At 38.6% G+C, this 13512-nt stretch overlaps 1 protein-coding gene across 1 annotated transcript in view; it reads left to right on the top strand.

The window, feature by feature from the left end:
• Dcdc2 (doublecortin domain containing 2) overlaps positions 1-13232 on the top strand; it is a 164015-nt gene extending 150783 nt beyond the window's left edge. The window contains exons 9-10 of the mRNA XM_010622945.3: positions 9018-9296; positions 12011-13232. Coding sequence (XP_010621247.1) covers positions 9018-9296; positions 12011-12115 — 384 coding nt within the window. The 3' untranslated portion in view covers positions 12116-13232. The remainder of the gene's footprint in view (positions 1-9017; positions 9297-12010) is intronic.
• Positions 13233-13512: the final 280 nt, after the last annotated feature.

Here is a 13512-nt window from a genome sequence, read left to right on the forward strand (position 1 = left end):
TTTTTTTTTTTTTTTTTTTTTTTTTTGGTGCCAGGGATTGAACTCAGGTCCTTGTGCTTGCAAGGCAGGTGCCAGAACCGTCCCTGTATTGCTTTTGAAAGTGGACAGAAATTCTTCAGAAAACAAGCAAAATATCTTTTGGACAGTAAATTTTTTGTGAAAAATACCTTCCAGAGAAATTGAAAGTAAAGAATAACTAATGTAACAAAGACTGAAGGTGATTAACTTGTGTAAATCAGGGTGGAACGTCAGCCTACATTTTAACTGTATGAATCAGTAAGGGCAAGGCAATCACTGGGGGTCTCAGTATTATTTCTCTTCACAAGCTGAGATGTAGAAGGGCTCCAGGTCCTTGTCCCCCATGAGGAAACAATTTCATTAGTGCAATACTTGTAGTAGAGTTTTCATCAGACAGCTCTCAACTTTTTTCATTTAAATGGCAAAAATGGAATGATAATCTTAAACATATATATACACATTCATGTATATATATCTATATCTATAGTTATCTATCTGTCTATCTATCTATCTATCTATCTATCTATCTATCTATCTATCTATCTATGTATCTTCATTTCCTAATGGCCTTTTGTGTATATGACATCACTCTTGTTATGTGAGGTTTTAATTATAATCTTCAAATTCCTGTGGGGACTCTGAGGCCAGGTGTATTGATCAGCTTTCTATTGATAGGACAAATTCTTGATATTCATACCTTAAAGGTGAAGTGGTTTGTTTTTGGCTCATGGTTTCAGAGTTTTCAGTCCATGGTCGGCTGGCTCCAAGGCAGAAGCATCATGGTGGAAAGATGTGGGAAAGGAAAGCTGCTCACCTCATGGCAGTGGCTAGCAGAGAGCAGGGAAACAGCCAGAGGTGAAGGATCCAGGGAACAGATACCATCACCAGAGTTATGTGCCTAAAACCCACCCAGATACACCCAAACGTGTACTTTAGTGATGTAAGCATCTCTCACACCAATTGATTTGACAGTCAAGGTTAACCATTATATGATGTGAGGTGAATTTCCAGGCAATCTTGCTGAGGCTGTCTTGACTTTCCAAGTGGTCACAGACACCTCTTTGGTACAGTGTACCTTACACTTCCAAGTGTACATCACTTCTGTGGACATCAGCAGATGTATGTTTTGTCCTGGATTTTCTAATGATGTTCCCAGGGGTGAACACACTTTGTTGGGTCTTGTGAGAATTGGCTTCTGCAGAGTGACGAGGTGGAAGTGTGTGTGGGTGCTCTGGTTCCTATGGCGTCAGCCTGAAAACACCCTTCTTCATGAGCATTCCAAGCCCAGTGTTGTTATCGGTTGTGAGATGTGTATGGTATCAGACTCCTCTTCAATAGTGCGTCTTTGGTGAGAGGCAGGAAGGGAGCTAAGGAAGTCTACGAATTGCTTCTACTTTGCCGTGTGTGTGTGTATGTGTGTATTCTAATTCTGAGTAGTAGTTTTCTTCCACTGCGGATTCCCACCTTCATGTAACAGGGCTTGTTTCCTTCTTTGCAGGCCCTCATCAAGGTAGACTTTCTCCCCACACCCTCTGTGTTTGTGTATGGGTATTAAACCCAGTGCTCTTTCTGAGGATGATTTGACTGATGTATACACTGGAAATATCTTTAATAATTTAAAGCCTGCTTCAAAGGAGATTACACCAAAAAGCACATTGCTTTTCATTTATTCATTACAGATCTGTCATAGCAGCATTTTTTGCCCTGAATTGTAGTGTCATAGTAATAATAAATTTTGCTCCAGACACAGGATATTTTAAAGGATTATAAGCCTTTTAACTAATGTTACCATCTTATTTAAATGGACCAAATTGGCATTTCAGCACCATAATCTTGCATATCTTAAAGTGGAGTTAACCAAATGTGGTTTTATTTGATGACTACTAAAATAGCTGTGCTGGGAAAGTCTAATAGAAATAATAGGATGAAAGCATAATACTGCTTGTTAGTAATGGTGATAATAATGGTGATGAGAATAGAGCCTGAATTTAGGGCTAGGTTTTTACTTCCTTAAAAAGAGATTAGAGTGTTTACCTGCCTCATGCAGTAAAAGGACAGTAAAATGCATAATTATTGTGTTTGTGAATTGTGGATAAAGAGATTAAGAAATACACAACTAAAAACTAAAAAACAAACAAACCAAACCAAACCAAAACAAAACAAAGAAAACTAGCATTGCATTGATTTGCAATTATTAGCTATAAATCCAGATATCAGGACAGGAAATTAGGCTTTTTTTCACTGAGATGCAATCATCCTATGAGATGTTAGCAAGGTCTCATAAAGTTCTCAGAGAGGCAAGGGCTATGTCTAGGTTTCTAAATAATTGTAGTAAATTGTGAGTTTTTGCATTTTTTTAAATGAAGAAAAATGTTATATGTTTGTATCAGGTCCCCAAAATGAACATCCCTATTTTGTACTGCAATCATACAGAAAAAAATACCCTAGAAAAAGGAAGTAAGATCAACCCAGAGAAATCTTAGAGAAGTTCAGTTATCGATCCATTCAGCAAATGCATATTGATCATATTATATGTGTCAGGCACTAAGTATTAGGAATCTACATATCAGGGAGAAAAACAGAAATATTTGTCTGTATTCCAGTGGCTAGAAGCAGACAAATAAAATATATGCAGGATATGAAAAAAGTCTGAAAACCCAGGTTAATGATCATTTTAGACAGTGAGTTGTATTTAACAAATAATTCATTTATGGGTCGGGGATTTGGCTCAGTGGTTCCACTGCCTGCCTCACAAATGCCAAGGGCCCGAGTTTGATCCCCGGTACAAAAATTCACTCATTGTGCAAAAGATACTATATAATTTCTCTTTAAAACTAGAAAAAAAAACCCTAAATTGCTTTTAAAAAAGCACATTTAGACACAGAAAAGATTGAAAATAATTTCTAGGAGAGTGATGTACAGTTATTCAATTTCTGAAGACAATTTATAAGGAAATCTGTTCTTCCTGACCCGTAGCACCCAGGAGTTCCCCGTTCTGTTAGTGCTGTTTCCTTTCCTCTGTCTCATAGTCCTGAGTGCGTTTCTGCTCTCCACCACTCCAGGCCTCTTTCTTAGAAATCCAGAGCTGCACCATGGCACTGGCTTGTTGTCTCAGCACTCTGCAAGGCTAGGGCAGAAGGATCACAAGTCTGAGTCCTGCCTGGGCAACTTAGCAACTCAGCGATTTAGCACGACTCTAACTCAAAATAAAAAATAAAAATAAAAAAGGCTGGGGGCATGTAGCTCAGCGTGAAGGCCCTGGGTTTAATCTATAGTACCATCCAAAACAAACACACAACAGAAATATCTTGCTTTCAGGCTGATGACTCTCTAAACAGTAGAATGAATGTTTCTACCATGTTGTTACACATTCTAGTCACTGGACGTCCCCACGAGTGCCCCAGTGACCATGAAGGAGCAGCAGCATCTTAGGCTGAGGAAAGATCCAAGATAGAGCCACCCACCTGCCTGGGTTCCAGACCTCAGCAGTTTTGTGTTTTCCTTGTTTGCAAACTGGATTTAAGAACTGTGCTTCTGGGCATAACAAGGGTTGCAGCAGGTGCCAAATATGCAGGTGACACCAGAAGCTTGTGAGCATTTAGTGTGCAAGCCACCCCAAATGTCCCTTCCTAATGTGCTCTTACCACTTTTGTCTTGTGCCACACTGTAGTTTGATTTCTCCATGCATCCCATCCTTTCCTTCCTGTGCTTAGCACACAGAGCCCTTTGACTTTTTTTTGTTTTTTGTTTTTTTTTTGGTACCTGGGATCGAACTCGGGTCCTTGCGCTTGCCAGGCAGGCCACTGAACCACTGAGCTAAATCCCCGGCCCTTAGAGCCCTTTGCTATTAGGCAAGTTGGGATAATATTCATCTCTGAATGCCTGGCTCCTAGAGCACTGCTTAACATGAATGGGCCCAGACCCTTTGCAGTCCTTCAGAGTTCCCTGGAAGTCCCACCAAGGCCATAACCCCAGTCTTCCAGGGTCCCCAGGAAGGGCACTTGCTGCCTTGGGCCAAAGACCCCTAGGCCTTTCCCTACCTCTTCTGGCTTAGTCTTGGTTCCAGTCCCCTGAGAAGACACTGCCTGAGTGAGGAAGCCCCATTACATCGTCAGTGCTGGCTCTTTTCCTGCCCTTCTCAGAATCTCTTACTCTTTAGTGATGCAGAAATGTAATCTTGGCTGCAGGACATTTTCTCTGCTCTTTTTTGTTCATGTTTTAATCTTAATTTTATTTTACGGTAAAATACTGTCATGTAAAATTTACTGTTGTAACCATTGTGTGTGTAGTACACTTAAATATTAAACACATTCATATTGTGCAACCACCATCAGCATTCATCTCCAGATTTTTCTTATCTTGCACAACTGAAACTTTATACCCATTAAAAGCAATAATCCCCCGTTCTCCTTCCCCATCAGCCCTGGCAGGCAACATTCTACTTTCAGCTTCTGTGGTATCACCTGCTTTAAATACCTAAAAAAAGTGAAATCATACACTTTTTGTCTTTTTGTGATTTGACTCATTTCACTAAGAATAACGTAACTGTGGCGTAGCGTGTGTCAGATTTTCTTTCCAATTTAAGGCTAAATAAACACCACATATTGCTTGTCTATTCATCTTTTAATGGATACTTGGGCTGCCTCCATGTTTTAGCTATACTGAATAACACTGCTATGAAGTTGTGTGTACAAATATCTCTTCGAGACCCAACTTTCAGTTCTTTTCAGTATATACCCAGGAGGGGAATTTCTGGATCATATGGTAATTCTGTTTTTACTTTTTTGAGTGGCTGCCATATTGTTTCCCACCAACAATGCACCAGGGTTCCAATCTTTCCACATCCCTTCCATCATTTGTTGTTTGCTGTTTTTTTCTCTCCTTTTTGGGATAGTGACCATTATAATGGCTATGAGGAGGTATCTCACTGAAGTTTGATTTGAGTGTCTTTTCATATGCCATTTGGCCATTTATAAACCTTCTTTGAAGAAATGCCTATTCATGTCCTCTACCTATTTTTTAATTGTTTTGTGGTAGTTGTTGAGTTTTCAGAGTTCTAAATATAATCTGGATATGAAGCCTCCATCCAGATTTTCAGATCTATTATTTGCAAATATTTTCTCCTATTCTGATTGCCCTTTCACTCTATTGGTGGTGTCTTTTGATGCACAAAATCTTAAAATTTCCATGAAGTCCAGTTTGTCTACTTCTTTTTCTTTTGTTGACTATGCTTTTACTGTTATACCTAAGAAGTCACTGCTCAATCTGGTAGTATGAAGGTTTGCTCTGTTTTTGTCTGAGAGGTTTAGCATTTTAAGGCTTTCTTTAGATCTTCCATCCATTCTGAATTAATTTTTCTCTATGATATTAAGTAAGAGTCAAACTCTTTTAGCCATTTTCTCATTACTGGTTCAAAATACCTGACACCTATAAGTTAAAGGAAGAAAGATTTATTTTAGCTCATAGTCTGTAAAGGTTTTAGTCCATAGTCAACTGGCTCTGAGGCAGGTTGGCATGGCAGAGGAGAAACAGTTCATGGCAGGGCAGACAGAAAGCAGCAAGCCTGCCTTCCTTCTTTACCTGTATTTTCCATCCAGCTTATTGATTGATGCTACCCACACCCAGGGTGGGGCTTCCCTCTTCAATAATTCCATTATCTGCATCCACAGTAAACCAATCAGTGGATCAATTCAGCTATCAAAAACTCATAATCCAACCACTTCCCACCTTTGAGTACATGAGGCTTTGAGAGGGAACATCTAGATATAAGCTGTAATACTAACTTCATACTTTCGTATGTAAGATTCAGATTTCCCACCAACCTTTGTTGAAAATCCTGTCCTTTCCTCATTGGTGTTTGTTGTGGCTTGTGTTTAGATGTTCCCCCAAAGACTCATGCAGTCATAGGTGAACTTTTTCAGAGATGGCTGAATCTAGACTGTGCATGCAATGCTAGGATTAAGGGTTCTAGGATTTAGGGTGGTGATTACTAAATCACCAATCCACTGATTGGTTTGGTTCCATCCTAATCCTGGTAGCCCAGGTACAACATAAGGGACAGAAAGAGGCTTGTCTTGTCCCTTTCTTGCTTTTGCTATCTTCTGCTGTCATGAACTGTTTCTCCTCTGTGATGCCCCTCTGCCATGCCAACCTGCCTGGGGCCAGCCAACGATGAACTGCTACATCTGCAAACTGTGAGCCAAATAAACTTTTCCTACCTTAACTTGTCGGTTAACTTGTTGGATATTTTGTCTCAGCAACAGGAAAAGTAACTAAAACAGTACTCATGTCAGAAGTCATTTGACGATAGTATAAATGATGGTTTATTTCTGAATTTCTATTTTATTGATTTACATGTCTGTCTTTATGCCACTGGTTTTGATTACTGTTGCTCTGTGACAAGGTTTGAAATTAGGAAATGTGGCTCCTTTGGCTTTGTGTCTGCCTTTCAAGATTGTTTTGACTATTTAGGGTTTCTTGATTTTGTATATGAATTTTTAATCCACAGATCACTGTGGGTGGTGACATCTCACCAAAATTAAAAATTGCAATCTATGAACATGGAGTATGTTTATCTTTTTAAATATATTTGACCAACGTTTTGTAGTTTTCATCATACAAGTCTTTTACCTCTTTGGTTAAGTTAATTCCTAATTATTTTATTCCTTTTAATGCTATTGTAAATGAATAATTTTATAATTTTTTCAGATTAATTGTTTGTATAGAAATGCAACCAGTTTTCCTGTGTGCTGCATTCTCTTTTGTTCTGATTTCATAGTGACAGTGCCCACCTCTCCCTTCTCCAGCTCTCCTCTCCTCACTAGTTTAGGTGTGTTCCTCAATATCTTCCTGTTTGTTCTCTATGGAGAGGCGATGAGACAAGGTTGTGGTGAGGAGATGGGGAAACGTGATTTTCTCCTTAAGAGATGGAAGTTTTTTCTCACGTGAGTCTTGAAAATTCAGATATTCTTTATCAGGCCTAATGAGTTGTATTTCACAGGTCTTTTCACCAGTTCTTTCAGTACCATCTGACAGATCCACCTCTTTCTGGTCTGAGTTTCTGTCCAGCCTTTGACCTTTGATATGGGTTGTATCTAGATGTCCCTACGTGCTCAGAAGTGGGACCTTTGGGAGGTGCTTGGATTATGGGTGTGTGATAATGGATTAAGGGTGTGTGGTACTGGATCAGTCAACTGGTTGGATTAGTGTGGTTCTGGGTGTAAATGAATAAATTTACTGAAGACAGAAGCCCCTCTCTGGGTGTGAGTGGTACCAACCAATAAATTTATGGCCTAGTTGGAATAAAAGGGAAATGGAGGTTCACTGCTTGCTGCTTCCTGCCTACCTGCCGTGGACTGTTTCTCCTATTCTGTACCTCTCTGCTATACTACCCTGCCTTGGAGCCAGCCTCCTGGGGACTGAAACCTTTATAAACTATGAGCTAACATAAACCTTTCCTTTTTTTCCTTTTGAATGTTGGGTATTTTATCCTAAAATGAAAAAGTAACAAAGACAGGCTTCCTGTGGTCTTCAACTGGGTAGTATTCTTAAGGGTAGTGTGGAGTTTACACCATTTGATGTTAGGCCTCTGACTAAAAGTTAAACAATCAGCCTCACTGTCTTATTCAGTCTGTATAATACAAACATTGGTTTCTTCAGGACCTTGGGATAACTACTTTTTCCTTTATTGTTTAAGTACATCTTTGATATAATTTGACTAAACTTGTGACTTTATTTTTAACAGAAGATAGAAATTCATGGTTCCAAGTTTTTTTCTTTCAAAATAATGTTGTGTGCAATATTATCTGAATTGTTAGTCTACTTGCCTTCATGTCCATATTTCTTCCCTTCCCAAGTAGAAAGCAGTATGCTAACTTTTATAAAAAGATTTATACCACACCGTAGACATCCTTTTCTTTGAAGACAGTTGACTTCCAGAGTTGGATGGGATTTCAGGGCTATTGAGGCCTAAATCCTCATTTTCCAGAGGCCAAAGGATTAGGTATTCAAAAACAGAAAAGTAGAAAGAGGCAGGTGTGAGATCTCAACATAGAAAAAATCCTGTGTTTTTTCTACCCTAACATTTTTAAAAAACTTGTTTTATTTATTTTATTGATGGAAATAAAGAAATATGATAACTCCAGCAAAGTATGTGTCAAAATAAATGGAAAAAAAAATCCAGTGTTTTTAAGGATCTTTCATGTGCCAGGTAAAATGTACAAGTGGTCTTTTTATATAACTTGTCTCATTTAACCCCATGGAAATTGTATTATCTTCACATTTTACAAACTCACAGAATTTAGGTAGCAGCCACTAAGCGCCTGGCTAGGACTTCAACTTGGGTTTTTCTTTCCCCAGTGTCTTGATTTTAGTACTTGGCCTCCTGTTCTCCTTTAAAGTGAACTTGCGTATATCCAAATGCCTAATTTGGATCTATAAAATACTGTTTGTATTTAGAGACAAGTTGTTAACTCTCAGGCATTATGTGCATTATGGGAAAAGCTGTCCACATTTCATGTCAGAAAAACTGAGTTCACTGGATCCATTGCTGTTACCCTGACCCCCAGTACTGGGGGTGGCCATCTCTTCACAAAGACTTTTTACCTCCTCTGGTCAGACACTCCAAGCATCAGAGGACTTTGTAGTTTAGTTTCCTTCTGCTGTGGGGAGTAGAGCACTGGCTCTGAAGTCACAAGATCAGCTCAAATTCTAGCTCTTCCAGAGGGACCTTGGGCTGGCTACTTGGCTCTCCAAGTGTGGACTGGGACTACGAGCAATCTCACAGCATTGTTGTGAGGTATAAATGAGAAAATACTTGAAAGTGTGCCACATGGTAGGTATTATCTAAATGTAAACGTATTTTATACTGTAAAGTACCGTGTATGTGTAAAGGAGTTTTACTTCACTGTAATGTAATAATTACTATACCAATATATGTGCAATGGAAAAATCCTCCATTATATTTTGTACTTTTATCTGTTGTTTGTTTTGTGGATCAGAGGCCAGCAGAAATAGTGGATGAGGAGGAAGATGGAGAGAAAGCAGCCATAGATGAAGAGCAGAAAGAAGACTTTTCAGGGATGAGTGGCAGAGCTGGGGAAGGAGGCAGGGATGCTGCTGACACCCCTGAGCGCAGCGGGGAGAAGGCCAGTCCCGCCCATGTACATGGAGGAACTGATGAAGAAAATGGAGAGGAGCTAGCCCAGGATAAAGACGAGCTTCAGTCAGCAGTGGATGAGCAACAAAAGTCTCCAGGAGCTGGTGGTGGACAGGAAGAGGTATTCCTATTGCTTTTTGTCTGTGCTAGAATGTATGTGAACCAAACTCCCTTATGCTGAGAAGGAAGGAAAGATCCAACACTGCCTAATTAATTTCTACTTAGTCAGTTAACAAACAACCTAGCTGACAGTCCACATGTCTGTTATTCTGTCATTTACCCATCCATCCATCCATCCATCCACCCATCCATCTATCTATTCATCTACTATAAATACGTCCATCCATCCCCTATCTTATTGTACAAAATTTATAGAGCTCTTTAAGAACACATACAATAAAAGAGAGAGATACAAAAATACAAAAAAAGTTAAAAACCAGGGAAGACCAAGCCAGAAAAGATATCAAGAACAGTGAGACCAAGACGTGATATAAAGAACATCATCTTTATTACCAGTGACTTCTTTGCTCTCTAGAGGAATTGTCTAGTTTGTTTAGCTCACTTTAAATGGATTTATTGAACCAAGCCCTCAGAACACCAGGTTCTGTCATGTTTAGCAAAGTACAAGAGAGAAGAGCAAGTTTTAACAATGGCAAAGTGCAAAATGTTCTGTGGTCAGGTTTCAGTAACCAGTACAAAGTTATCTGTAATCCACTGTATAGCTTGTACAAAACATTCTTAGCATCTAAATGAAACTTCTCAGCATGTTTCTCATTTCATCTTTACTCAAAACGACATAATCACAGCCCTAATCTGTAAGAAATTCCTCATATGTAGTTCTACACAGTCCTCAGTGTCATTTATATGGCTACTCTGGTAGTAGACTTCATAAATCTCTTTGTTGTAGTGGCCTTTGATAAAAGTTTATGAGAGAGTAAGTGGGACTAGATAGTACAACCCTTGTGTGCTTTCTTTTTCCTGATGGTTTAGTGCAATTCAACATGTGACTTAGAGAGATTTATAGAAATGGATTGCCTTCCATCAATGTAACTTTTGGAAATAATTCTGTAATTTGCAACAATGTGGATAAGGACATTATATTAAGTGTAACGAGCCAGACATGGAAAAATGAACTTTGTGATTTCACTTACATGTGGAATCTAAGAAGGGTGAAACACCTAGAAGCAGAGAGTAGACTGGTGGTTACCAAGGCCCAGGGTTGGGGAATAGGGAGATGTTGGTCAAAGGATACAGAATTTCAAGTAGCAGGGATGAGTTTAGGGGATCTGGGGTCCATGGTGATTGTAGCTAATGACATTGGGTTGTATATCTGAAAAAGCACCGAGAGATTTTGTGTCCTCACTATGGGAGATGGTAGTTTGTGAGGTAGTGAGAATGTTAAATCATTTAAGTTGCTCCACAGCACACATATTTTGAAACATCAGATTGCATGCCATAAACACATACACTTTTATTTTCCAATTAAAATAAATTAACTTTAACAATGAAGGAGAAAAACAGGCTTTTGAGAAGAACTGGGCATCAGTGAAAAAATCAAGGTTATATATAATTTGAGAAAGCCTGAGGTCTAGGTGTCTATGGCATGTAACAAGGAAGAATCCAAATTCATGGGCAGTCACTTGAGGAAGGGCCTGATAAGTGACTAGCTAGGGATTTTAGGACGATGCAGATGCGTGAGTGGAGAAGTAACTTACATGGAGATTTGATCTTGCTTGACTCATCTCTCCTTTGTAATGACAATCCATCTTATTTTTGTTCCCCTGAATTCATTAGTATAGATACACTTTGCTTTAAGCATATCACATGTATGAATGTTCACATTTATGTGAATTATAAATTAACTCTTGCAAAAAGATTCTATACTTATCAAATGACTAAAATTGGGTTTAGTATGAAACATTGTGTTCCATGTGACAGTTCTTCCAAGGTGGGAAATGACTGTAGCAACACAGCGGGAAACATAAGGCAAGTACGTAGGGAACAAATGACATTGGTCAAGATTGTGCGCTCTCATGACCGTCAAGATAGCATTTGAGATGTTTCACAAGGTAACATGAAGTGGGATATAACTCCAGGAATAGGGATACAGATAGACATGTATATTTTTTGGAACAAAAATCATGGCATTCCGGCTATGAGATTTGGGGGAGCTGGAGCTGCTCTTGTTCCCTCCACTGGGCCCTTTGGCCCAGTGGAGAGTCCAGAATTGCAGGGAGCATAGTTTGAAAATCATCTAATCTCATCCTCATCAGTTTTCAACCTAATGGAAAAAGACAAATTATAAATGAGATGACATAACTAATAAGATATGAAAGGTGCAAGTGGCAGAACTAGCGTTGCCATCAGAGAAGAGCTCCCTCTGCATTTTGCTGGTCTGTCCTGGTCTTACCACCTGGTACCTGATGCCACTTGGGTAGCACATTCACCATGAGAGAACCAGGAGAGGCTGGGTTCCTGAGGCATGAGGGGAAGCTGCTGGATTTTCCTTCCCTTATCTCTGAAATGCTTCGCTGAAGACAAGAGCTCAAAGGGAAGTGAAGAAAAAATTGAGAAAAATAAAGCCTGGAACATAAGAAATGAGGCAGAGCTTTTAAAACACATAGTGGGTTATGGTCCCGGAAAATCCTTCTGTACAAAATAAAAGGCAGAGTATGGCAGGTCCCCTGGGTAGGTGGAAGCACAAAGGGGCCCAAGGAACTGCTTCTAGTTGAATACTTACATGAATAAATAGAACATTAAGTTTTTCTTTGTCAATTTTGTTATTTTTGTAACCCGAAGAGCTAAGTATGTTTGTTTTGCTCTATTTTCCTCCAGGCTGATTTAGATCCTCAAGGACCATCCAGACCAGAAGTAAAAATCACTAGTCCTGAAGAAAATGAAAACAATGAACAAAATAAGGACTATGCTGTTGTGGCATAGAAGGTTTTTAAAAAGCGAGTATATAGATTATAAGAAAGAGGTTGTGATACCTGAATAATAAGCACGGTCATTGCTAAACATAAGAAGACAACATGGATGAATATTACTTTTTGAATTTTAAAAATAGAAACCTAAGGGAAAGTCTAGATAATTTTAGCAGCTACCAAGGGACGATGCCTTATTTTTGTGGTATGTGTTTTTAAAAGTCACTTAGAAGAGTTAAGTAAGAAGGACAGAGAAGAACTTACCTTGGAAGACAGTTGGCCACTTAGGTTTGTAAACATAAAATGTAGGATCATTCCTAGTGCATCCTTTATTGTAAATTTAGAAGCAAGATTATTCATTGTCGGCTTGTTGTAAAGTATTTGTCCAAGATAGCATAGAATTTAAAGAATTGGTAATAGTACAACCTGTATTATTTTCTGAAAGCAATAAATTTGAAGAAAAAATTGCAGTTTAGTCTCAGAGAAAACTTGGAGATAGCCATAGATTGAAATGTTTCCATAACGTATCCACATCCCTTTCCTCTTTTCTCTTTAGCCAAAAGCCACCTTGTGTAAGTTAGAAAGGCAATGTACAGTGCTCGTGCTGGCTAGAGGAAACATTCCTGCAGAGGACTAGTGGCTAAAGTCAAGGTCTTTCAAGTTCCACCTCGTGGCTGCAAGGGTCAAACTCTGGAAGCAGCAATGAGGGAACACGTGGTCATTACTGGCTGGATGGTTTGCAAATTCTGGAAATCCTATGGATTTTCACAGGTCCAGGATACTTGTACCAATAATTTTAGAAAGAGAAGCTTATAGGAAAGAGTAGATAACTTTTAACTAGATATCCTTTTCTTCTCCCTCACATTATTATAACAGAAAACCTGATATCAGTTATTCCAGAGGTTGAATTCTTCCTAATTTTTTTAAAACAAAAAACAAGATAATGTAATATGAACTGGAAAAAGGCAGTAAGGAGTTTGTGACTGCTCAATTTCACTTGCTTTTTGCTTTCTATGAGGGTTATCCTATGATATTTTTGCCTCTGGAGATATCAGCATTCATTTTAATAGTTATATTTAGTCTTTCCAGCAGATTCCTTCTTATATAATTTAAAGCCATAATTGTGCAAAAAATCTTTTAAAATTGCTCTAATGAAAGCAGTTCCTGATTGCCTCTTTGTAGATGGATTAATATTTTACTTTTGCCTTGTGAGGAGTATGTGGGAAAAATGTAATTGCATTAGTTTGGTGATTAGTAGTAGATATTGTGTCTTTCTCCCTTGAAGACAGAAATAATATATTTTCTCACATTAAAGACTATATTTTTAATTATGTAGAAGTTATATGGAAATTGTAACTTTTAGAGCTTTTGTAAGATTATTATTAATTATAAATTTAAAGGAATTTTCCTCCT

This window comes from Fukomys damarensis, unplaced genomic scaffold, assembly GCF_012274545.1.
Source record: "Fukomys damarensis isolate Sample0158 unplaced genomic scaffold, DMR_v1.0_HiC HiC_scaffold_10, whole genome shotgun sequence".
NCBI classification, from domain to species: Eukaryota; Metazoa; Chordata; class Mammalia; order Rodentia; family Bathyergidae; genus Fukomys; species Fukomys damarensis.